At 40.4% G+C, this 27244-nt stretch overlaps 1 protein-coding gene across 5 annotated transcripts in view; it reads left to right on the plus strand.

The window, feature by feature from the left end:
* The window catches only part of GluClalpha (glycine receptor alpha 1), a 670611-nt gene that overhangs the window by 507037 nt on the left and 136330 nt on the right, over positions 1 to 27244 (plus strand). For 2 of the 5 annotated variants that reach the window (XM_067136737.2, XM_067136738.2), the window contains 2 exons: positions 14433 to 14503; positions 26387 to 26456. In XM_067136737.2, coding sequence (XP_066992838.1) covers positions 14433 to 14503; positions 26387 to 26456 — 141 coding nt within the window. Of the gene's footprint in view, positions 1 to 12930; positions 12999 to 14432; positions 14504 to 26386; positions 26457 to 27244 lie in introns of those variants that run through there. The other 3 variants (XM_067136741.2, XM_067136739.2, XM_067136740.2) reach the window with 3 other exon arrangements.

Genomic DNA, 27244 nt, shown 5'->3' on the forward strand with positions numbered 1-27244 from the left:
CAAACTCTTTGAAAGGCTTATCTACAACAGAATTGGATCAACCATTTTAGAACTCATTCCTGTGGATCAGGCAGGCTTCAGACCTAACCGAAACTGCTGTGATCACGTACTTTCATTAACATCTTACATTGAGGCCGGATACCAGCAAAAGCTTAAAACATCTGCTGTCTTTGTGGATCTCACTGCTGCCTTTGATACCTTTTGGAGGGAAGGATTGATTTATAAATTACTCAGAGCTATACCCTGCAGAACGATTGCACAGCTTATCAACAACATGATCAGCGACAGGAAATTCCAGGTCTGTTTAGGTGAAAAGAAAAGCTCAGTGAGAAAACTGCATAATGGTTTGCCCCAAGGATCAGTTTTATCGCCACTACTGTTTAATCTGTATATCTCTGATCTTCCAGAAACAATATCCAGGGAGTTCTGCTATGCTGATGACTTGACCCTGGCCACACAACACAAGATCTTTGAGAAAACTGAAGACATTTTGACTCAGGACTTATCCACATTGGCAGAATATTTCAGGAAATGGAGACTCAGACCCAGTACAGCCAAAACGGAGGTTTCTTGCTTCCATTTGAGCAACAGGCTTGGTAACTTAAAACTAAATATTACCTTCTCCAATCGAGTACTTAATCACAATAGGTATCCAAAATACCTAGGTGTTACCTTGGACCGGACTTTATCATTCAAACAACATCTTTTGAACTTGTCGAAGAAATTGAAAACCCGAAACAATATTATTCAGAAGCTAACTGGTACTACTTGGGGATCTACTGCAAACATCCTACGCTCTTCAGCCTTAGCACTGGTTTTCTCTGCTGCTGACTACTGTGCTCCAGTGTGGATTAATAGTCCGTATACAAAGTATATTGACCCATGGCACCATCAGATCAACTCCAGTTCACTGGCTCCCACTGTTGTCAGGAATAATGCCACCTGACTTACGAAGATCCAGAGCTCTTGTTCGAGAGTACAACAAGATCTGCAAGAATCCTCTGCTACCTGTTCTAAATGACATACCAGCTCTTAGTCTCAAAAGACTGAAATCACGACATCCACCCCTTTGTGATGCTGCTCTGAAGACGTCCACCAACTTCAATGCTTTGGAGGAGTGGAAAGGCCGCTGGAATAACTCTCCCGACGTGCCCCTGCATAACATCTTCAGAGGGGAAAATATTGTAAATGGATCCCAACTGCCACGTGCAACTTGGTCCAGACTGAACAGGATCAGGACAGGTCATGGAAGGTGCAGAGATTCTCTCTACAAGTGGAACTTTGTACCATCTCCAGAATGTGACTGTGGAGCCCCTCGCCAGACTATTCCCCACATTGTAAGCGAGTGTCAACTATGGGCTTATCCAGGTAGTTTGGAAGACTTCCTATCTCCAACAGTGGAAGCACTACGGTGGATTGATAAGTTGGACATTCAGATATAAGAGATAACACTAATGCCTGAAGTGAATCAATTTTTTTTTTGTTATTGTGTATATATTGTATATTATGTATATAATTTCTTTGCCATACGCTAATAATAATAATAATAATAATCTCAATACGAGCAGTAAATAAGGCAAGACGTTATATCGTAACCTTTTTATAATCAGGGTGAAACAGTCTAGATATAGACAGCCAATCTCTAGAAATAAAACACGAGTTTCGGATGTATGTATGTATGTATGTATGTATGTATGTATGTATGTATGTATGTATGTATGAGACGTGTTCGTAAAACAAAGATACATCGCATAGTCTATAGGCCGAAGAGTAAATTTGTAATGCGTATTGTCCCTGCATTGGCTTTCACCTTTCCTTTCGCTTTCCCGTCGTGTGGTTTGGGAGCAGTACGCCAAGTCTTGTTCGAGTAACACGTGTTGTAAATGGCGGTGTCGCTAAATGAGAGGTGTACTGCGTCATACAGTTCTTTATCGTAACATATAAGTGCCTGACGGAAATTCATTGGCAAATTATTGACGCTTATTGGAACATTATGAACAGACAAAGTAGGGTCAAGAATCCCTGGAAGCAGGATCGATATTCTTGAACACATGAGCGGCAGGTTTTCTCTTCCCATTACGATTATCAGTATTACATGGATTTGATTTAATTTGATTCCACTGTTTGCCTTCTAATTGTGTTACTGCATTCTACACACTGATGATGATGATGCTTGTTGTATAAAGGGGCCTAACATCGAGGTCATCGGCCCCTGATGGTACAAAATGAAATGACAACAAAGAGTTCAAAATCTTCCACTGACCAAAATAAAAAAAAATGTCATGATGGTTGAATGGATGGACATGAACCCATCAAAAAAACAGCGGATCCGACTCAAAAAAGGTCATAAATAATAGTATTACGGACCAAGGGACCACTTATAAAGCAAAATCCTGAAGCGAGGATGCTTAATGTTTAGCGGGGTCCAAAATCCAAGTCTAGGGCCCCTCAGAAAGGTACATGTCGAGAGAAAAGTAGAACCATGGCATTTGTCATGTTGGGGTACTAATCAAAAGTAGCGAAGACTCACGGTGTTCCACACAAGATGGTACTACTCACAAGTATTGTACTTCGTACGGGTAACGCAGACCTATGGTGTTTCTCACACAATGGCGCCACTCATAGCCAACGCAAACCGATGAGGTTCCTCCCCTAGGTGTACTAGTCACGGGTACCGGTATTCCCGTGGTGTTCCTCACATAGTGGGTACTAATCACAGGCAACGCAGACCCACGGCGTCGCTCATATAGTGATACAACTCACAGGCAACGCCCAGACCCGCGGTGTTGCTCACATGGGTACGACGCACGGGTACTGGAAACCCGCAGGAGAACCCACTCTTTGCTGCTACTAATCACAAACCTATGTCGTACCTAATATAGTGGTACTACTCGCAAGTTCAGGCAACCCATGGTGTTCCCCGCGTGATGGTACGAATCAAAAGTAGTTTCATGGTTCTAATTCAATCATCCCTTGGTCACCCCTTTCAGTCGCCTCTCACGACAGGTAGGGGATACCGTGGGTGTATTTTTCGTCTGCGTCCTCCACCCACAGGGGGTAGAGAGAGAGAAAAAAGAAAAAAAGACGGGATCCGTCACTTCGAGAAATGAAGTAACGGACGATGAAAGGCAAGGGCCACGAAGGGTGTGAAAATGAAAGACTCCCTAGGCCTCGAATCCTCTAATACCGTCGGCGTCGGATAGGAACAAGAATTGACCAAGGGAGGTCGGACAGGATAGACAAAAGTGAGGAGCCTGGCACAAGTAAGTGGAAGAAATGCCAAGACTCAGCTAAGGGTCCTGTGGTCGCCAATCCACACTCCCAAGTTGAGAGCCCCTTGGGCCCCTTGTAGTCGCCTCTTGCGACAGGCAGGGGATACCGCGGGTGTATTCCACATGTGCATCCCCCACCCGCAGGGGGTAGTGTGTTTGGTCCGCGAGAGGTATTTTATTTCCCTCAAGTCCGCCGGCAAGCCGGTTAGGACACCCTATCCGCCACCTGGGACGCGCCACGTGGAGTATCACCTCTCCCCCTGCTACGCCAGCGTAGTAGGTTCGCGGATTCTACACACTATCTTAATGATGCATATTGTATGCTATCCGATCTATGCAGTAAATATTTACATGTTTTTTGCTAGTGGCTTTACGTCGCACCGGCAGAGATAGGTCTTATGGCGACGATGGGATAGGAAAGGCCTAGGAGTTGGAAGGAAGCGGCCGTGGCCTTAATTAAGGTACAGCCCCAGCATTTGCCTGGTATGAAAATGGGGAAGCCACGGAAAACCATATTCAGGGCTGCCGACAGTGGGATTCGAGCCCACTATCTCCTGGATGCAAGCTCACAGCCGCGCGCCTCTAACCGCACGGCCAACTCGCTCGGTTATTTACTTGTTCAGTGCTCTTTTAATGATGCAAAAATTCCATAGCGGACAAAGTAGGGGTTCCAATATTACTGAAAACGTAAAGTAAAGCAATTTCCTCAATTTTGCCGAAAGTTGAAGGGATAAAGGACTCGGAGAGAGCAAATTTTGAAATTCACTTCCGGCTAAATGTGGTTCCGGAAAAACAGCCTAAATTGCTTGTTTCTTACTCGTTTTCTTTTTGGTTCAAATCCTAGCCAAATTAACTTATTTGTATCATTCTTGATGTAATGTGTTCCTACGTTCAATACCCCCGGGCTTTTTTGTGATTGTTTGAATAATGTCCGCACCGAAGGCAGTTATAAGGGCTTAAGTGAAACTCTGCATCGACTCGCATTAGCGCTCCTAGTGGTAGAAAAGGCAAAATGCTAATCTAATCCACCGGATAACGATGATCAAGAAAATGATTTTTAGGAATAATTAAAAATATATTCTCATACTTTATTTTATTTACCTAAAATTCGTAGCTCATATCCCTAGGATGTTTTCAACAATGAGTTGCTTGGCTGAACTGTGGATTTCCTGAAGAAAAGTTGCCCGTACTCACCATTTACGTACTGTTACAGCAACTTCTACACTTCTGACATAAACTCCGATATACCATCGTCGGTACCATCCACTCATTTCTCGCAAACGTTCTGGTCAGCCATTATTAGAATCTGGCTTCTTTTGACCCCCTCGATTTTCGGTCTTGGTTTCGTAATCCTCTTCGCCACGTTTATTTTCGGTGCTATTTTTTATATTTTACTGGCTCACAATTAGATTTTATAATTTCTATTAGGTCGATGCATAAGTTCGTGCGGTTTTTATATTTTATATTTTATTTTACTGTCACTGTCACGCACTGTAACTCACAATCGCAATCACTCAGTGATGTGTTCACCTCCACTCTCTACGACCTTCTGCCAACGTTCAGGTAGCAGTTGAATGCCTCGCCTGTAGAACTGTTTTGGTTTTTACTGGAAGAAATCTGTTAGATATTGGTCAAGAGAAGGTTCGTCACGAAACACTTGCCCCTGAATGTGGTTAGAAAGAGAGCGGAAAAGATGGAAATATGAGGGCGTAAGGTCAAGAAAATACGGAGGATGAGGAAGAGGTTCCCAGCCAAGTTCAGCAACCACATCTTTGGTCAAAATGAAATGAAATGGCGTATAGCTTTTAGTGCCGGAAGTGTCCGAGGACAAGTTCGGCTCGCCAAATGCAGGTCTTTTGATTTGACTCCCGTAGGCGACCTGCACGTCGTGATGAGGATGAAATGATTATGAATACGACACATACACCCAACTCCCGTGCCAGAGAAATTAACCACTTACGGTTAAAATTCCTGACCCTGCCAGGAATCGAACCTGGGACCCCTGTGACCAAAGGTCAACACGCTAACCACTTAGCCATGGAACCGGATACACCTTTGGTCAATTGCGCTGTATGCGGACGAGCGTTATCATGGAGCAATAAGACTGGTTGCTGTCTTTGTCTTTTGTTGTCAATAGCAACGGCTGGTTACTATACACAGCAGAGGTAATTGTAACGTTTTTCGGAAGAAGTTCATGGTGGAGAATGCCATTCTTGTTCTATCAAACACACAACATGATTTTCTGTGGACGGGCACTATCCTTGGCACGGGGAGTTGCTTTTCTTGATGGGCTGAGTCACTCTTTCCTCTTCTTCATGTTGACATTCAGGCACCATTTCTCTTCACCGGTGACAATGTTCGAAAGGAATGCTTTGTGCCTATCACAAGCCAACCGGTGCCGGGCAAGCAAGGACGAACAGATGTTTACTCGTTGATTTTTATTACTGTCACTTAGCCCATTCGGTACCCATATACCCATTTTCTGTACCTTACTCATCGAATACAAATGGCGTACAATAGTTGACTGATAACATTCAAAAACTTGCGCCATTTCCCGCGTTGTTTGACGAGGATTCTCATGAAGCAACTCATTCAAGCGACTTTCGTCAAAATCTGGTCCTCCAGAACGTGGATCATCAGACAAGTCAAACCGTCCTGCCCGAAAGCTGTGCTGTTCTTTCAGCAACTGCTTCATTCCCGTACACTTCACAGATTGTTCTCGCAGCTCCTGCTGTACTGGATCTTCGGTTAAACTCAAAGAGCAAAATGGTTCGGAAATGCTCACTTTTCTCATCTTGACATTACATATTCGTTTGTCTGAAATATACACAAATAATACGTTCACAATCATGAAAACCTGTGTTTCACAACACACAAACTCAGCTTAAACAATGGAATAACAATACAGGTCCTACCAAAAGTTTAAGGACATCTGCATATTTCATGAACATGATTCCTGTCCTTAAACTTGTAATCTCAGACATTCGATTGTTTACAGGGAAATGGAACATACACTGACTGACAGAGCAAATGCAACACCAAGAAGGAGTGGTCAGAACTTTATGCCAATTGCAGGGTAGACTGACGTCACTGAGGTATGCTCATGATGTGAAATGCGCCGCTGTGCTGCGCACGTAGCGAACGATAAATGGGACACGGCGTTGGCGAATGGCCCACTTCGTACTGTGATTTCTCAGCCGACAGTCATTGTAGAACGTATTGTCGTGTGCCACAGGACACGTGTATAGCTAAGAATGCCAGGCCGCCGTGAACGGAGGCATTTCCAGCAGACAGACGACTTTACGAGGGGTATGGTGATCGGGCTGAGAAGGGCAGGTTGGTCGCTTCGTCAAATCGCAGCCGATACCCATAGGGATGTGTCCACGGTGCAGCGCCTGTGGCGAAGATGGTTGGCGCAGGGACATGTGGCACGTGCGAGGGGTCCAGGCGCAGCCCGAGTGACGTCAGCACGCGAGGATCGGCGCATCCGCCGCCAAGCGGTGGCAGCCCCGCACGCCACGTCAACCGCCATTCTTCAGCATGTGCAAGACACCCTGGCTGTTCCAATATCGACCAGAACAATTTCCCGTCGATTGGTTGAAGGAGGCCTGCACTCCCGGCGCCCGCTCAGAAGACTACCATTGACTCCACAGCATAGACGTGCACGCCTGGCATGGTGCCGGGCTAGAGCGACATGGATGAGGGAATGGCGGAACGTCGTGTTCTCCGATGAGTCACGCTTCTGTTCTGTCAGTGATAGTCACCGCAGACGAGTGTGGCGTCGGCGTGGAGAAAGGTCAAATCCGGCAGTAACTGTGGAGCGCCCTACCGCTAGACAACGCGGCATCATGGTTTGGGGCGCTATTGCGTATGATTCCACGTCACCTCTAGTGCGTATTCAAGGCACGTTAAATGCCCACCGCTACGTGCAGCATGTGCTGCGGCCGGTGGCACTCCCGTACCTTCAGGGGCTGCCCAATGCTCTGTTTCAGCAGGATAATGCCCGCCCACACACTGCTCGCATCTCCCAACAGGCTCTACGAGGTGCACAGAAGCTTCCGTTGCCAGCGTACTCTCCGGATCTCTCACCAATCGAACACGTGTGGGATCTCATTGGACGCCGTTTGCAAACTCTGCCCCAGCCTCGTACGGACGACCAACTGTGGCAAATGGTTGACAGAGAATGGAGAACCATCCCTCAGGACACCATCCGCACTCTTATTGACTCTGTACCTCGACGTGTTTCTGCGTGCATCGCCACTCGCGGTGGTCCTACATCCTACTGAGTCGATGCCGTGCGCATTGTGTAACCTGCATATCGGTTTGAAATAAACATCAATTATTCGTCCGTGCCGTCTCTGTTTTGTCCCCAACTTTCATCCCTTTCGAACCACTCCTCCTTGGTGTTGCATTTGCTCTGTCAGTCAGTGTATTTAGAGGAACATTTTCTGAAATTTTCATTAAAATATCGTTCTTTGTTTAGAAGTTATTGAAGTTCTTGCTTACGATAATTGGAAAGAAAATAGCTATTTTTTCATATTTGAGGAGCTCTGGACAGTACAATATGGGGATTACATTAATAATCTTTGTTATGGAGAAACACAGGTATCTGAACAATATTTATAATTGTAATAGAACAACTGCATATGTTTCCATTTTAAAACATCCCCCGTTTCATAGCTCGCAACACAACCACATAAAGTGGTAAAAATAAAACATTCCTTGACCTTGGCTGAACAGGAGGCCCCTGAAGCTACAGAGATCGTTCTTGTGTTACGTTGTACTGTAGATATCCCGCTACAACGTAACATACAAATGATCTCGGTAGATTAAGGGTTCTCTTGTCCATCCAAGCTCAAGAAATGTTTGTTTTTTTACCACTTTCTGTGGTTCTGTTGCGAGCTATGAAACGGGGGATGTTTTTAAATGCAAATATATTCTGTTTCTCTGTTACAATTATAATAATATTCTATAGATATGCGTTTCTCCACAACAAAAATTATTACTGTGATCCCCATATTGTACTGTCCAAATCTCCTCGAGGATTAAAAATAGCTATTTTCTTTCCAGTTATTATACACAAGAACTTGAATAACGATATTTTATCAACATTTCAGCAAATGTTCCTCTAAAAATATTCCAGTTCCCTGTAAACAATCGTACGCCTGAGACTAAAAGTTTAAGGACAGGAATCATGTTCATGAAATATGCAGGTGTCCTTAAACTTTTGGCAGGACCTGTAAGCAATCCCTTCATGCCGCATTGTTGCCAACCCAAAACAATATCGCACGAACTTATGCATCGACCCTATACTTCTTCACCCTTCCTCAGTTATTTAACTGCAGTAGATTAACGTAAAACTCGCGTGAACACCTGCATGTTGTAGAACGTATAAAGAACTGATTATATGTCGTTGGAAACAATCGGAAGAGAGCATGACTTCCTGTTCCCGGCTGCGTTGCAAACTTATGGAACCTATGAAACATGTAGGAATGATACCAACTTGGATAAAATCAAAACTGGAAGTTCAGTTCGCGAACACAGTACCATCTGCTGGAATATTTGTCATAAATTTATCTGACGATAAATCGCAGATCGTTTTTAAACAATTGAGAAAAGAATGTGACGGTACTGGGTACCGTTGCGTACCGGCAAAAAGAAAGCACTGCTTGTTCTTATGATTCCAAGTTAATCATATCTTCCGTTTTCAGTTTACGCTATGTAATGGAACTTGTTCAAATAATGGAGACGAAGACGAAGATGTCTTCCAAATTTGTAATATTTGAGTGCTAACTTTTCTTATTCTAGATTTATTTTGACTAAAGACATTCTATTAATATTAAAGGTATTGCAAAAAAGCGCATAATTAACAGGCTATGGTTTTTAATTTAGCCTGGAGCTTATTTCTAGCCATTGGCGGATCAGAGTAGTTTCATGAATAACGCATATGAAATTGCTTGATGTTTACTTCATTCTTGTACACTTCTTAACACTGCAATTATTAGTATGGAGGCAATAGTAGCGTCACATTTCTTGCATATTTCAAATTTAGCGTATTTAGTAGTAAATATCCACTAATATTTGATTATGGCAGTACATGTTACATCTGAGTGGTTCAATAAGTAAAGTAGTAAGACCTCTCATATGTGTATTGTACCGTTCTCGTCGGCGGTTACTTCACCCTACAAGTGGCCACAGCTGCCAACCCCACACATCACCATCACCAACACAAGTCTCTTGCCCTTGAGAGACGTCCTCACCATCTAAGAGACCCGCCTCTCCCTTTAGGGGGGGAATTAAAACAATTTAGTAGTAATTATACAGTTCTTCATTCCAATTTTCCACTTTTTTCTGGAACTCCTTTTACACCTTGATGGAGTCACGGATGAGATATGTCACTTACTGTCAGACGTGCTTCTTAAAGCGAACACTATGGTGGTGGTGGGGAGGGGCGATGTATTGAACCATTACGTATTACTGTGCTGGTAGGCGAGGTAGTGTGTTGTATGTAAATGAAGAGATATGTGTTGACACATACAAACACCTTGTCCCAGGGACAGAGGAATTAACCGAACGTGGCCAATATCCTGGGCTCGGTTGGGATCAAACACACTACACTTAAAATCGAAGGTCTCTACGCCGACCATTTACAAAAGAAAGCAGAAATTCCTGGGTTACATTTACTAACTACATTCTCTTATAGCCTCTCTTGTAACGCGTATTAATTATACCGTCTCAATATCACATGTAAACTGACGATTTAGTAGAAAAAGAGTCTGCCGGGCTGAGTGGCTCAGACTGTTGAGGCGCTGGCCTTCTGACCCCAATTTGGCAGATTCGATCCTGGCTCAGTCCGGTGGTATTTGAAGGTGCTCAAATACGTCACTCTCGTGTCGGTAGATTTACTTTCACGTAACATAACTCCTGCGGGACTAAATTCCGACACCTCGGCGTCTCCAGAAATCGTAAAAGTAGTTAGTGGGATGTAAAGCCAATAACATTCTTATTATGATAGTTCTTTCACTGCTGGATAAATTAACATAAAACTGTAGATGTTCTTGTGGAAGATAGTGGATCATTTCCTCCAGATTATTTTTTTCCAGGGATTACCTTGTGATCATCACATACTATCAAATAACATCTGGATAACGTCACCCTATGTGAGAACGTTAGGATAATGTAATCACTTCCTTTACATCATCAGGTACATATGATTTCAGTGATCTCTTGCGCTTTTCAGTTAAAGCGAAATAGTGATCCCAGGCCAGGAAACTATGGCCTGATACCAAATATTTGAAATAGCGTATACCTTTCAGTGCCGGGAGTGTCCGAGGACATGTTCTGATTTGATTCCCGTAGGCGTTCTGCGCGTCGTGATTAGGTTGAAATGATGATGAAGACAACACATACACCCAGTCCCCGAGCCAGTGAAATTAACCGATGATGGTTAAAATTCCCAAACCTTCCGGGAATCAAACCCGATGCCCCTGCACGCTAACCATTTATCTACAGAGCCGGATTCAATGATATTTATATTCAGTGCGTTCAAAACAGTCGTGTACCACTAAAACTATATTATAGCAGAGATTTATTTGCCGCAACATGTTGTAAATGCTAAAACTTTCACTTTGTTATCATGACGTTTAATCTTCATGTAACGGGCGATTTGGCCGTGCAGTTAGGGGCGCGCGGCTGTAAGCTTGGATCCGGGAGATCGTGGGTTCGAGCCCCACTGTCGGCAGCCCTGAAGATGGTTTTCCGTGGTTCCCCATTTTCACGCCAGGAAAATGCTGGGGCTGTACCTTAATTAAGGCCACGGCCGCTTCCTTCCAACTCCTAGATCTTTCCTATCCCATCGTCGCCATAAGACCTATCTGTGTCGGAGCGACGTAAAGCAACTAGCAAAAAAAAAAAAAAAAAAATCTTCATGCATGAATGTTCACCAACAGCTTTTCCTTCGCTATTACCCTGCATTATATCAAAAGTATTATTAAAGCAGTCGAACCTACACACATCTCAGGAGTGGAGAATATGTATGGATCTCACATGGTTCCAGTAAAACGAGGGTACATCATTTGTCGGTATATGAAAGAGTGGCTTATAGTTGACCTACGACAGAGCCCTTATATGCACATATGTTTGCACCGCCAATAGACCCAATAAAATTAAATCTCAAAAGTTGGCGCTTAGTCCCTTTAGAATGGCAGGTCTACGTTTGTGGAACAAATGGTGAAGTTCTTGCCTAGTATTACTTAATAATAATTCTACAGGTTTTATATTTCACTAACTATTTTTACGGTTTTCACAGACGCTGGTGTGGCGGATTGTTATCCCTCAGGAATTCTTCTACGTGCCTGTCAATATACCGACATGAGGATGGCGTATTCGAGCACCTTCAAATACCAATGGACTGAGCAGGAACTGAATCCGGCAAATTGAGTTCAAAGGCAGTGCTCTGCCCTCTCAGTCACTCAGCCCGGTTTTGATTACACCTGTGTCGAGTTAGATGCCTTGGAACAATGTTAAAACTATGACTTGCTACCTTATTTACTGAATCTCCCTCGTAATTTTTCAGAGTAATTCTGGCTGAAACGTTCTACCATAAAGAAAAGAAAATGAAAGAAAAAAATACGACCATATTGAAGCTGTTTTTTGCTAGGGGCTTTACGTCGCACCGACACAGATAGGTCTTATGGCGACGATGAAGCTGTTTTAAACTTAGCAACATTCGAATATGAGTTAATTTTATATAGACATTCCTTTGTTGTGTTTCTCGAAGTGTTTGACACATGGACGATATAAAAGAAGGAAACTTATAAATTGCAATTTACAAGTACTTGTTCTTCTAATTATGTGTAAAAAGTGTAAACTCAAAATCGGTAAGTATTTCTTACCTACGGAACTAGTCTAATGTGGTCAACATGTTTCTCATTTTGTATCTTGCAGGCTTTTAGGAGAGTTTGTCCACAAGTCGAATATTTCTATGTTCCATAGCACTTTTAAGCCTGAACTGGAAATGATGAGCGAGCACTCTCTAAACCGAGAACCAGAATTACTTGTCGTCATTACATTTGGTTCTTTTTACTGAACAGTGTTTTAGTAGGAATGTATCCACTTTGTGTCCATGGAAACAAAATATTGAGAGGCAGTATCTAACGTGTTATCTTGTAACCCCTCAGTTAGCAACCTTTTCATCCCTCACACACCTTTTTCCGTAACCCACGCTTCGTGTGTTTATCAGTTTGTTTTTTACAATCATCCTCCAGATGGCCCGGCAATCGTGCGGGTAAACCTCTTTGTCCGAAGCATTGCAACCATTAGTGACATCAAGATGGTAAGTGTGGTTTTCTGAAGCCAGGAAGTCTGACTGATGTATTGCTGGCAAATTTCAAAATATTAGCATTTCTACAGCATTTTGTTTATTATCATCTCAATAACGAAAGAAACCAACCACCAGACCACAAGTGCAACTCCCCTCCCGATTCTGATGCCAAGGATGTCGAGCGGCTGGTAAGCGAAGGGCGCCCTCCAACCACTAGTGTTCAGCATTGTTCAATCCAACAGCTCGCGTACACACAGTTTTGTTTCTTTTTAAACATTTTCATTTCTTGTTCAAACAATTCAGTTCTATTAACCGTTATTTTCTCTCATATCTCAGATGGGCCTGCTATAGTGCGTGTCAACATATTTGTAAGAAGTATCTCAAAAATTGATGACGTAACGATGGTAAGTCGCTCCATGGAGAACACTTTAGAATTTCATTTTCTTTTTTTGTTGGTTTGTGTGCCATTGCCCAAGAGGTTGACCTCTTCCGCTACTGCACGCCCTATGTTTTTCTCTCTCTCTATCTATCTTTCTCTCTCTTTCTCTCTCTCCATCTGTCTCTCTGTCTTTTTTGGCTGCACACACTCACTCGAACAACAGCCTGGGCAAGAAAGTCTCTGCTCACTTATTACATCTGCTTGTTTCTTTTCACTTTGTTCATTGTTTGTTCATTTTCCACCATTCTTGCTTAGTTTGGTTTCCATATTGATTCACTTTTTTTAAAATATTATAGAATAAATTTCATAGTTGATAATGCAGTTGTGCAGGGTTGCCCAAGTTAGTAAGGATATCCCATTTAACGTGTGGTGTCTTCACTGTCTAGTGTGAGTGTTCCATCATTGACCTCCCTTTTCTACAATTGATAATAGACCTCTTAATATGTAAATAGAATGTTTTGTAGAAGAGGTCATGTTATCGCTTAGTGTACCGGACTCCATATAATTTGGGAATCGTTTAGTCAGACCTGGTTGTTCGCTCTTCAAATGGACAAGTAACTGAACATTTCTAATGCTAATTAGTTTTAGCAGTCACCAAGTATTGACTTTTGTAAGATACAAAAATGCGCGAGAATCGGGTCTGCTGTAGTACAGTTCTGTATCTGTAATCCTTCTGTAATGTATTTATTTATTTATCTGTTCATTAGAAAGTAATCCCTGACATCTTCTAACGATTCCCAAATTACAAATTGCACTAATGATGGATAAATTTCAGACTCTCAAGTGGTAATGAGCCCCCATCTAGGTCTAACTATAAAAGAAAGTAGATTTAAATTTCTACATTTTAATAACCTCTTGATATTATGATTTTCTGTATTTTTGGAATATTTTAGCATGTATCAAATTTCGAGCTTATTCATTTAATTATGTATTGTTTTAACAATTATTTAAATTAAAAGTTTTTATTTTCCATTTTAAGTTATAGCAAATGTAATGAATGTCTTTTATGAGAGAGTAGACGACACAGGGCGAGGGGTTATCATAGTTCGTTCTAAATTGTCCCGAGTGGGCACTTCACGCGCAGGGTGCAGTAGCGGTAACCCACTCGCCCTCGGTGAAGGTCGGGTGGCCTATAGACATCCTTGGCAGGCTGGAGTCCGGCGCATGCTATGCAATGTACTCCTGCATCGTGCCCAGCGAGTTACTCTCTAGTTTTGCTCATTCTTTTCATTAGCCGAGGAAAGTAAACCACATTAGCTTGCCGTAGCTCCTGGTCAGCGTAGTGTACTTCAGAGTAAAAGGACCGGGCGAGGTAGCTCCATTAGTGGCTGGTAATACCCAAACATATTTGCTGTGCATTGAAATAATTTTTGTTCTTTCTTTTTTCCTCCCTCCCTAGCGGACGCCCCCACGATAGTGCAAGTCAACATCTTCCTTCGCTCAATCAGCAAAATAGACGATTATAAAATGGTGAGTCTGGTGACGTCATCGCTCCGTAACTTGGTCTCATTAACGTGTGTGTTCTGTATATAACAAAAGATGTTTGTCATGTGATGCCGTGCAGACTGCGCCAGAGCGTGCCTAATACCAACAAGCAACACACATCTTGTGGTCAAAGTGATAGATTACTGCCTACATCACTATGACCATGAGGTGTGTGGAGTGATCTATTATTTTTGTTTCTTTTTAAATGACATTTAAATCTAAATAATAAAATTATACTAATAGCAATCAAGAAGGCCATACGATTGTGATATTCCTTACAAGACAGTAAAAAATACAGAGAAAGACTGAAGCATGTCCTTTGTCTTTGTGTTTGCAGAACTCCCATTAAATTATAACACTGAACTATTCATTCCTAAATACTTCTAGAAAATTTGTAAACTGCATGCCATAACCTCTACCGCAAATAAGGAGCTGTATCTCTCTATAATTTATATCACTTCGCGAACAGTCCTGTTGGTTCAGTAATGATAAAGAGTATAAAAGTAAAAATTCTGAGCAAGTCCTTGCTAATAAATACGATAATGTTTTTTCTACTATACCTGTGTATCATTTTCATGAAGGTTTACAAACAGAATATTTTAAAAATTAATACACTTTAACGATAATTTCTAAACGCAGAGAAAACATTGGAATCTTCCTAATCATATTTAATCGCTCAGAAAGCACCCATATCCACACTATCGTGCAGTTTCAAGTATTTTATGGCATGTTCTCGAGCAAGGGATAGAACAATATTTATGGGTCATAAAGCAGGGATCATTGTTATTGGTTGTCTTCCACTGAAGCTTTCTAGTTAGCAGTAAAAGTAAAGAAAGTTTGTGGATGGCCATAAAGTGATCCCGATACAAGAAGGTAGGGCATAACAGCAGTGATCGCAGGACGACAAAGTTAACTCCATCTATTGGACAAGTTTAAGTGCGTTTAAGTTGTGAGATCCCACCATTCGCTGAAGTAGTACTTAACAAACATTGAGTGCTGAAGGAAATGAACTGTGTCTTCATTCAAGCCTACGCACATTTCTATGAGGGGACTGAGAAATATCAGGTCCAGTTCTTTGCCATCAATATATTTCTCTCGATTTATTACAGTATGAACTGATAATGATTCATACTAATACATTCTTAACTTATTGCAATTTCAACTTATCGCAGACCGAACTTTTCGCTAGTTTCCTGTGCACTGTGGCTGATAGATGTGGAACTTTGTAAGACATATACAGGTCTCTTCACAGATGTTCCACTGAGGATCACATAAATATCTCATCGTATAGGATATTCAAGACAGTTGTGTGAAGAGTCAGTAGTGCAAGAGAATATCGAACAAATTTTCTCCTTGTTGGTTGTTACAACACTTCTGGAGATAAAGATCACAACGCCTAGGGAGTCTGCATTGATCTACAATACAAATGACTTGAAAGGGTTTTACGTTTGTTTTGCGACGATACCCGATGACTTGAGAGGATTTTGCGTTTGCTCCACGATAAGATGTAATGACTTGAGATGCTTTGAGTTTGCTCTGCGCCAATACGCAATGACTGGAGAACCTGTTCTTATACGACGTAGTTTTGCGATGGCATACGATAGAAAGCTTATAAAACACATACATAAATACATACATACACACATACGTACGTACGTACATACATACATACATACATACATACATACATACATACATACATAAGAATGAACTAACAGGACCGAAATATACTGATATTGTAATCTGTATCAGTATATTGCGAATTCGTGAGCTAATAGATATTTATCTTCTCAACTTTTTCATTTCTCTAAAAATAGTTTCACTTCTTTGATATGTTACTTTCATAATCTTCTTGATAGTAAAATGTACGTTATCTTGAACATTACGTCATACTTATTAACAAGTAATGTGGTCTTAGCACCCTTCAAGTTAATTACTGTATCATGTATTTCTTTACCTATCATAGACATTATGCATTAGTTGCAACGATTCTAATATCACATATTAAGGAGTAAACAGTGTATCTTTTGTATCATGTAAGACGTGATCTTTATAGCAAGATATAACAGACTTTATTTTATTAATATAAACGTAAAACTTTGTGTTTGAAGTAATTTTCAATACAGTAGTTTTATACCTATTAAAAATATTAAACTATTGTTGCAGTATCTCATAATTATTTTAATCTTAGACCTATTTAATTTGTTTTATTTTCCCAAACAAAGTTTTTACTGAAGTTAGCGAATTTCATATGAATGTGATCAAATACTTATTAATCAATATGTTGTAAATTATCTATGACTAGCATGAGTAATCTAAATGGTTTAATAGAGAAACTAATGTAATGTTGGCTGCAGTGCGGCTGCCTCACAAAGTCGAGCAACACGCTTTAAACGTTAACTCTGTCTAAATCACTGTTAAACTTGTTCTTAATACTCTTGCACTTCACTAAGGCTTCTTGTAGAGTTGAAAGGCCTTGTAATTTGATGTGGAATGCAGGCACTCGGAGACTCCAAGTCCATGTTATGCAGGAGGAGTGGTGAAGTTGAACTTCACTAACCCTTCTCGTGGTCCTGTTTTAATAAACTTCATTAGAATTAAACTGATGATAAAGCAATCAGTTGCACTGCAGTAGTTCGGGTCGCAGTCTGTGTCGGGCTGCCGTGTTGATGTCACCTGTCTCACTATTTCTGTGTCCGCGCGCTTGCAGACTGTATGTTGTATGTCATTGTTGTTGTCCTCGGTGTTCATGTTGTAGTTTGATACATTCCGCTCCTCCAGACTCCTCTCAGTTCAGAAGAACATCATGAAGCCCTGTGATAACCCACAACAAAATGCCTTCATGTTCAGTTTGACAATATATTGAAGAAGAAATCCATGTGAAATTCCTGTGTGGACTCCTTGCTTCATATCAAATGAATCGCTTAAAGAAAACTTTATATTTGCCGCATTTATGCCTGTCCCAGCATGAGAGAAGATAAAATAAATTAAAGTATACAATTGAAACCAAAGGCCTATTTAACCGAGAGGCTGAACAGCTCTTTGCCTTTCACGTGACTATATCCAGCTCGAATTAATTCACCGAATTTATTTAATATTGATGAGGAAATTCAGAAGTAACTTTTTAAAAATATTATACATTTGAGGTCGACATTTCCATCCCAATGCATGTACACTAAGCCCCGTGTTGTCCTCAGGAGCCTACAGATTGAAAGCATAGAGACAACCGCTCAGTATTAACTCTATTCCAATTAGTGCTGAGTGGTACCTTCCACTCCTTCGGAGGTTTCGCGGCCTGTGCAGAGATGGCATTGTTACACAATAATCAAACATATCTGGTATCAGTAAATATTTACCTTTACAAACCCTGTTCACTGATTTTGTCTTGACAAAATACTGAAAGTAGTTCAGAATGAATTGCATATAAAATTGCTCGGATGTCGCATGAGCAACCATGCTCTGTGTTAATAACTTACTCCAAAAGCTATCAAGGAACAAGAACATTATGATTTTGTTCAGTTCTTATGTTGTACATACCACGCCGGCATCTGAAAAGTCTTAGAGAGGTTAATCATCCGTTGACAGCTCACTATTGGGACCCCTGCATGAACAGCTCTAGACTCCATTGTTTCATAACCTTTCAACGAGATGGAACGGCGTATGCCTTTTAGTGTCGGGAGTGTCCGAGGACATTTTCGGCTCGCCAGGTGCAATCTTTCTGATTTGACTCCCGTAGGCGACCTTCGTGTCGTGATGAGGATGACATCATGATGAAGACGACACATAGACCCAGCCCCCGTGCCAGTGAAATTAACCAATTATGATTAAAATTCCCGGCCCTACCGGGAATCGAACCTGGGATCCCTATGGGCAAAGACCAGCATGCTAACCGGATAAGGAGTAGGTGATTTAAGAATAATATTTCTGATGTCTCGGGCATGTCTTTCTTGGAAAAAAGGCAGCACTGAACCAACATTTCAGTGGGGTATTTCCTCCTATTATTTGGGCTCATAATTCATTTTGAATGAGCGACTACAACAGTTAACTATAGTCTGTTCGCGGAATCTGTCAAGTAGCAGTGAGAAGACAAGTCTTTTTCACAGGTATGGCCATAGCTGGCTGGTCCAATGAGACGGAACAAACACGTTCTCAAAATGAAGCATGTTTCATACTGAAAGAGAAAACTGCGTACTAACACTTTAAAATAACGGGAGGGTAGAGCAGTTGGGTGCATTATGCACTTAACTTACCGGATTCCAGGCTAGCTGGGAAAAATGAAATAAAGACTTCGATATCTCTGGAGGGATAATAATAATAATAATAATTTTGTGTGGCTATTCCTTGCCTGGTGCAGTTCTTGTGAAGCAGAGGGTGGCCGCATCTGCCGTGTATGAAACTGCGTATTGTTATAGTGAGGATAGTGTTGTTTCAGGGATGTTGGGGACAGTACAAACACCCAGTCCCCGAGCCAGGGGAAATAACCATTTAAGGTTAACGCGGGACCCTCTGATCCGAAGGTGACTACGCTGACCACTGAGTGAAGGAGCCGGGGAGATTTCACGCGTGACCATACTAAATTGATTCCGTGAAAGGACCGTACCTCTGTAAATACAAATAAACAGGTAAATTCCTGTTCTGGGCATTCAGCTATCAATGTAATATACTCACAGTACTGACAATTGCTGTACGGTTATAATAATATTGGTCCTTACTAACGAGAGACTTAAGGTTCGAAGTTCCTCAGCGAAGCTCCATCTCCAGTGGTACGTACTGTATAGTCTGCCTGGCAGATGGCTTGAAGAAATTGGATTGTCACCTTATCAGAGTGACGATATTGCTCAGATTTCTTGAATGGGGTCACTGCCTTTGATATCAGAGAGCCCCTCCGTTATCCTCACGAGACCGAGTGAGCACCGTGCAGGCCCTCAGTCCACAGTTAAAATCCACGTAAGAGACAGAGACGCTACACTTAATCCACATGGCTGCACATCTTGCTTGTTTTTAAAGGGGCCTAACATCTAGGTCATCTGCCCAAAGCTGCACATCAGATAACAATGCAACATCCTTATTTTCATGAATATGCCGGCAAAAGTCCTGAATGAATTTCATAACAGTTTCAGAAGCTACAGTACTTGCACCTGTCAATCGAAAAAAAGCGGGGTAGACTCGAGTTAAGTTGACCACGCACCCGGTGACACAAACATTGCACGCTCTTCCTCTGGGCTGGATTGGTGTAGTTTTCATATACAGGAATGTGAACCGTGTATATGAGCGTTACAGAGTTGGTCGTACTGATAATTTGAAAAAAATAATCGTTATCTTGCGCCGTGGGCTATTTATCACCTGTTGAAGTTAGCCAATCAGATCTCTTCCCGAGGGCAATCTAATGGGCTTTGCTCAGCGGTGTTGATAAATTTTCTGGAGGCTTAGACAAGCTTGAGAGCCAAACACACCGTGGGTTTCAGCCGGTGTCGCCGTAACGCAATCCCGTCAGGTCCTTGTTCAAAACTCTCCCATGGCGAAGTTGGTTCTCTCAGGCTAGTTTTATACCACGTGCAGATTTAGAAACACAGCGCATTTGAATTCCCCTGCGAACCGATGTGATTCGCTAACTTCAGCAGCTGATGCAGTAACAACGGCGCGAGACATCGAATTACACAAGAGCCTCGTTTATCCGGATCTCCGGTTTATCCAAATCGAAAATTATAAACATTTATTTTTCTCGTACAGTATTTCTTTTACGACGTCGACTCTTCTTGAATGTCTTTTCCACCAAGGATAGTTACGGACAGGAATTGGAAGTAATTCGGTCACGGTCTGTCAAAGGTACCGTTCCGGCGTTTGCCTGGAAATTGAGAATGGGAACAATGGAAAACCATTCCCAGGACGGCCGAGGAAGTATTCGAACCCATACTCTTCTGGATGTAACGCACTATTAATTCATTGATGGTGAATTCGAAAATGAAACCGGTGTTCCATCAGAAGAAACAATGACTCATGGAAAGGCAACAATGCAGCTGGGCAAACTGATGGCCTATTTAGAATCCTTGACTGAAACCACAACTGCAGAACTGTTGTTAGTAAAACGTCTTCGTGATCGTGCTGCGCGCAAACGCTATACAAATGTAAAACAGAAGAAAAACTCACGTTATTTTAGTGCATAAAGCAGAGTCGTAAAGTGTTCTTACATTTTTTGTACAATTGAAAAAAGGTATTACTGTACAACTTATGTTAATAGATTACATAACATAACTGCATTTGTTTTTTAGTTTTTTCCGGATTATCCGGATTTTCGATCATCCGGATCAGTGTCGGACACACTTAATACAGATATACGAGGTTCTAGTGTACTCTTTCGAAATTACTTATTAAGACCAACTCTCTAACTCTCATATACATGATTCACGTTGTTTTAGACCACCCTGTATACATTATGTTCAGGTTGTCAGGTGTTTTGAATACATTGCGGAATCCTTTATCAAGAAATACCCCTACTCGATCTGAGGTAATCATCTGAATACGGATTATATTGCTGACCTTTCTGCTTCAGTTTTAATGCTAGAGTTCCGTCCTCACTCAGAGGAGTCTATGACATGCAGCTCTTGCACGATAGACCAAGGACGATGCTGTGCCTACATTTCGATTTTACTCGCCTTGATAATAAATACAGCAATGTACTCGAATTGTCGGAAAACTATGACATAGTCCTTTCCGGATCAAGAATGTATCCCAAAGAATTTATTTCCTTCAGTTAGAAAAGTGTTACACATCATCACTGGTGACGTTGGAGGTATACAAATTTCACACATCCTGACAAGAGTCATAAATACGAACCACAATATATTCTAATGACAACCTTTTGACAGTTGACTCCACATGCGCTTCTATCCCAATTTCAAACCAACTTTCCAATCCCGATAGTAGGACCAAATAGTTATGCCTCTACTTAGAGTACGGGTACCACATGAAAATAGGTCCCTTGTTGTTAGTACTAGGTCTAAGGGGCTTGTAGAAAGAGAGAGAGAAGAGAGATAGAGAACACTTTTCCACGTAAGTGCGTGGAACTGTCGACCTGACAAAACCTTTATCCATAACGTGCATCGGTAACAACAAACTTCCAAAATATTTACAGACCTTATTTATTATTTCCAATGAAAGGAATGCAATTTTCAGAGCTGATTAAATGTGACGTGAAAGGCCAACGACTGCTATGCTTGCCTTTGCAATAGACTGTTACCAGAGCTCACAGGCCTATATTGTCAATAATAACCTAAGTGTATCTGCATGACAGTACTGGATGTTCTTCTCCGTGGATTCGCTTTTAGGAAGTCTGTTTCAGAGCTGGGACTATTTTCATTATTGCAAGAACTGTAAAAAAAAAACCTCACTTGGCAAAGTCCAGCATCTGCTAAATGAGAGAGAGTCAATTTCATCCCTTTCCCTCGGTCCTCGCCCCCTTCGTGTTAAGTCAGCGAATCGCCAGAAAGGTAAGGACAATCATTACATAACTGCCACCGCACGGCGCTAGTAGTGAGTTCACAGTGAGTGCGGGGACGCACATACCCCAGCTTCAAGTCTTCTGTAGCGAAAAAATAACACATCACTTTATTAGTGCTTTAGCCGTGTGGAGAGTCTGCTGCCATAGTGAATCTTCTACGTACTTCATGTTCCTACTCACATACTAAAGAATACTTCTCCCTCGATATCAATCACCTATCAAGAAAGGTATGTCCAGATGATCACTAATTATATTATTATTATTATTCAATGCCAGGTCAGTTATTCTGATTATAGCCTTAAATAATTAATTCTCAGTTGGTGACATAGGAAGGAGAAGACTTAATTATTATTATTTATATTGATGATGATGATGATGATGATGATTGTTGTTTAAAGGGCCCGAACATCTAAGGTCATCGGCCCATATTTATTTTAATAATATTAAGATAATATTACAGTATGAACTGGCACTGTACAACTCTCTGAATCTTAAAAAAACTCCTTGTAATAAAGATAGGACCATTTATTCAATTTTTGGGGAATGACGCCTTGATATCCATCCAATTCTGTGTATATCTACTCCTTAGTCTCGTTTTCTGTCTCAGATGAGGTGAGATGATACTTTTTGGCATGCTTTTAAAGCCTGGTGCCCTTCATGACGTCAAACCTCAGTTGAGGAGCTAATGAGGATGAAATGAGTGATGGTGAATTAAACTGTCTAAGGAGGTGGAAGAAATCGTTTGTAGCCTAGGAATGGGAAATGTCCCGAGGTTTGCCTGGAAGTGAAAATGGGAAACCATAAAAAAACCATTCTCAGGACAGCCGATTGTGAGTTTCGAAACCACTCTCCTGAATGCAATGCTTGGCCCTAGAGCCATAGCGCGTTGTCCATCAATCTCTGTAAATAACCTTAATACAGGAAATCGGTTTTTAATTTTTCTTTAAGCACATGAAAGGACAGAGCAAAATAGGTACCTCATACCTGACAGGAAATATTCCGTAGATTGTGCTGTATTTAAAAACATAACGAATCCAAATCGTTTTCCAAAAGAAAATCATCTGGACATTTTAAATGGTTTTTCTATGGCATAAGAGCCTTCATACAACTTGCTTACCATACAGGCTAAATTTAAAATTAAAACTGCCTAATAATTATTTACTGAAACCAGTGAGCATGCAGTGAATGCTGAAAATGTGGTAAAAACATGTGACCCTGGAGAGAATTCCACCTCCCGCTTTGTTCAGCACACGTTCGATAAGACTTGTACTTGCGCAGCTGTGAAAAACAGTTTCTGACCGTTTGAGCAATGGAGAAAAACAACTATTGAGTGTCATTATCCTGTCATTAGCATTCGAATGAAGTAATCCTGAACAAAGTAATAAACGACGTTCCTTTAATGTATAGTTACTTGAGGCTACGTACTTTGTTTTATCCAACTCTCATTGTACTTTAGATAGCTTACGAATTATTAATAGATTTTAGGAGCTGAAACAAAAGTATAAATCACTTTGTTCTTTAAACAACTTACAAACTATGCATGGACTTTAGCAGCTGTATCATAAGGAGAACTCTCATATATATGTAATTACTTAACACTGCGTTACGTTGTTTATGAAGTAACGTAACAGAAATTAGATGACAGCTTGATTGTGAGACTTATTCGCTATGCTGAGACTGAAATAATTTCTAGTCAAAGCGTATTTTGGATTTAAAATATACAGCGAGTAGAATGTATTCTTTTGGTTGGCCAACGTAACGATATTAAGGTGTTTTCCTAAGGTGTAAGTGATTGATTTTCACTATTTACTTACTAGATTTGGTTACTTGAACTCTTGGTTTCACACTCCCTTTAGATTTCAAATTATAGAAAGCCTTCAGTTACGTTATAATGAAACTGAACAGGAAATGTTTAGTCCTCAACACGGTGTGATCACGCATGATTTGTAAGGACTCCAACATAGACCAGCACGTCGAGGCTTATCTCAAGAAATATTAATGGTGGAGTGTTTCTATGGGTTCTTCTTTAATAAACACAGCATTGTTTTCTAAATAAGAAAGATACACTAAATAAATAGTTATACGAATAAATGTATGGTACAGCAGCTGAATAGAACAACTTCGTAACTTTTATCACATGCACTGACTTTATGCCTTCAAAACTAAAATCATTAGTAGTATCCAAGAACAGTTGTTGTCGTAGATAGCAAATATCTAATGTATACACACAAACAAGAAATAATTAAGGGGAAACGTGAGAGAAAATAATAATACATTTCTGATAAGTAATGGAATGAAGTCAAATAAGAATATTTTATAACAGGTTACAACAAGCTGATGTTGAAGGCCTCCCGCATCATTGAAAATGGGACACAGAATGATTCTGTAACGGGAGGTCAACAAGCCTGGAAAATGGAAACAAAAATTAAAGTACAATTTGTATTAATGAAAAGGATTTTTTTAGTTAACCGGTGCTATTGAGATAACAGGACATTGTTAAAATAATACAATCAATATTTTTAATACTTTGAAATGTAAAGTTTATGTTCTTTTAAGACTATTGGGGTGTTCATTCTACTACAATAGAACGAAGTAAAATATTCATAATTCCTTGAAAATATTACTCAGTTAGTTATAAACAAAAATGGAATTATTGCTGAGGGAACAAAATACGAAACTTGGCGATCGTTCTAAGTTAAGAAGATGATCGAATCTTTGACTTGCAGCTGTTCACGGTGATAAAAATGTGTTAAAAATGAAACATTTCAGATAGTATTGCCACTCAGTATCAGCTGTTATGTATAGAACGTTCCATTAAATTTTATTAGGTCTCGCCAAGATGACCGCGGTTCGAATCCCGAACAAAAGTATGCTGAATTTTTTAAATGAAAGTTCAGGTCTGTAAGATTCGGATCACACGACTTTCATCAAGATATCAACTGTCCCTAAAAACTACAAGCTTGCGTTTGTTTAATTCGAAATACCAGCAATGGCATACCACATTCACATCAAATGGTCAGAAGAAATGTTAAGGACTGTGTTATTAAATGATTGAAAGATTTTTGATGTCTGGAGAAGAAAATATATGAGTAAATTATATTTAGTAATATAATTATATCTTCAGAATTTATCTAGAGAAAATCTGGAGCTCTATTTTTATTTGAATGAAATAAATAAACGTACACAAATATAAAATAAATCAAATACATAGTTATTGATAACCTACGCAGAGAACAACACTTTCAGTACCGTGTACTATGCATTTAAACGTTTTGGGTTGCAGTCTCCAAACATGTCTCTGTCGGGTTCATCAGAATAAGAGTCACGTAATTAATGCACGCAGGTGCGATAATACGAAAGGGAAAATATTAAGACGATAATACTATGGCGATAGACAGTTGTTGGTCGGTTGAAGTCCTTATACCGGGTTGGTCATTAGAGGCATGAGATAAACAGCCATTTCAAATTGGAAAGTAAACACTAAATAGTGTGACAAAAATGTAACAATACGAATGTGATCATTAAAATTAGGAAAAGTGTAATTCTCTGGAAGAAAAACACGAAGAGATTAGGTTGAGATAAGGTGAACGAAAGAAACATACAATAACGGATTTCTCGAAGGAAAAGCTATTCTGAAACCATGACTTTGTCTCAGAAAACTATAAAGGTGGTTAATGTAACATGAAACCAGTAACAATATTATTAACCCAAGACGTAGTACAAGCGGTAGACAAAGAGAAATGACAAATTCGGTAAAATTAGATATCCTATCGATGAATCATTGTAAGCATTTTAAATACGACCGGCTCCCTTAGTATTAATTTCTTAATACATGTCTTACTAACATCTGACAACAGCTGCTTAAATTAAAACAAGTTTTAAATGTAAGGTTATTGGACAGCTTATTCGTAAAGATAACTTTTAGACAACACCAAGTACTCTGACTGTGGAGAGTGCGTTCCCGCAACATGTAGGTACTATAGGTACAGCATGCACACCCGCTTGCTTCCTTCCGCCCTCCTTAGCTTGAAGTACAGTGCAGGGGGACGGCGCGCTTCAAACAAGGTAAAACTATACTTCATTCGCTTCGTGCATGTCTCTCTTCTTCCTACTGTATCTGTGTATTTTATTATTATTATTAATTTTACACTCGTCCTCCATTTCAACCTTCATTACTTCTAGATTGTACTCAGTGCTGTGTTAGACTAAACTATTTTTACTGAAAGTAGATTTCATTAGATCATAATGTTTTTTAACGTAAGTCTCTGAAGATTAATTCAGCTTTGAATGTGCCTCTCTGTATGCTGAAATACTTAAGTGGATGTTATGTGCCCGTGACAAATGTTTACAGCAATGCTCTCATCTTCCAGGAATACAGCGTACAGCTAACATTTCGTGAACAGTGGTTGGACGAGCGGCTCAAGTTCAACGACTTCGGAGGTGAGTACTTCCCCGATTTTGGTGACCATCTATAAGGTACTTACGGGGACTCTATTAACGTCCGACTTACGAGAAATGTTAGAAATTGGTTAATATGGTTCTAATCATAAAACCTAAAAATTTGCCTAAATAGAGCAGATATTTCAAAAATTATGGTATTTTTAATAAACAACGTAGTCCATTTTCAGTATGTTTCGGATGCAACAGTACTTCATTACTTTGAAACGTAGTTATTCACGAATAAATGTTCGTATTATTTTCGGTTTCAGTGCAATCATTAAGTTTTTTGGCAATTTTTATTAATGTATTTGTATTACATAAAAATGTTATTTTTTCATACCTTAACAGGAAATATTTTTTAAAATTTACCAATTAATATTAAAAAAATTCTCTACAAATTATGAATGTAGTATGAGTGGAAATTTGAAAGTAACAGTTGTGCGACGATCAATTTGAATTCGACAAGTTTACTTTCCAGTAACTTACACTGAAAAGAGGCCCTGTGTTAACATGAATTTCTTATTCAGAATTAAGTGTACTGAAGTCATGTGACTCATCTCACAGTTTGTCAATGCACCAGCAAATGCACTTATTTTGCTTCCTTTGCCCCAATAAATTCTCCAGCGATATAGCTAGAATGCGTTTTATATTACGTGGTTAATCATATAACTACGAAAACCTTCAAAAGCATAGGTGTGATTTAAACTACTCCATAGGATCTTTCAAGATGGCTGAACATGAAGAAACCATGTGTCCCAAAAACTGAAGTAGTTAATGGCACCAAGATC

Source organism: Anabrus simplex, chromosome 1, assembly GCF_040414725.1.
Source record: "Anabrus simplex isolate iqAnaSimp1 chromosome 1, ASM4041472v1, whole genome shotgun sequence".
Classification (NCBI taxonomy): Eukaryota; Metazoa; Arthropoda; class Insecta; order Orthoptera; family Tettigoniidae; genus Anabrus; species Anabrus simplex.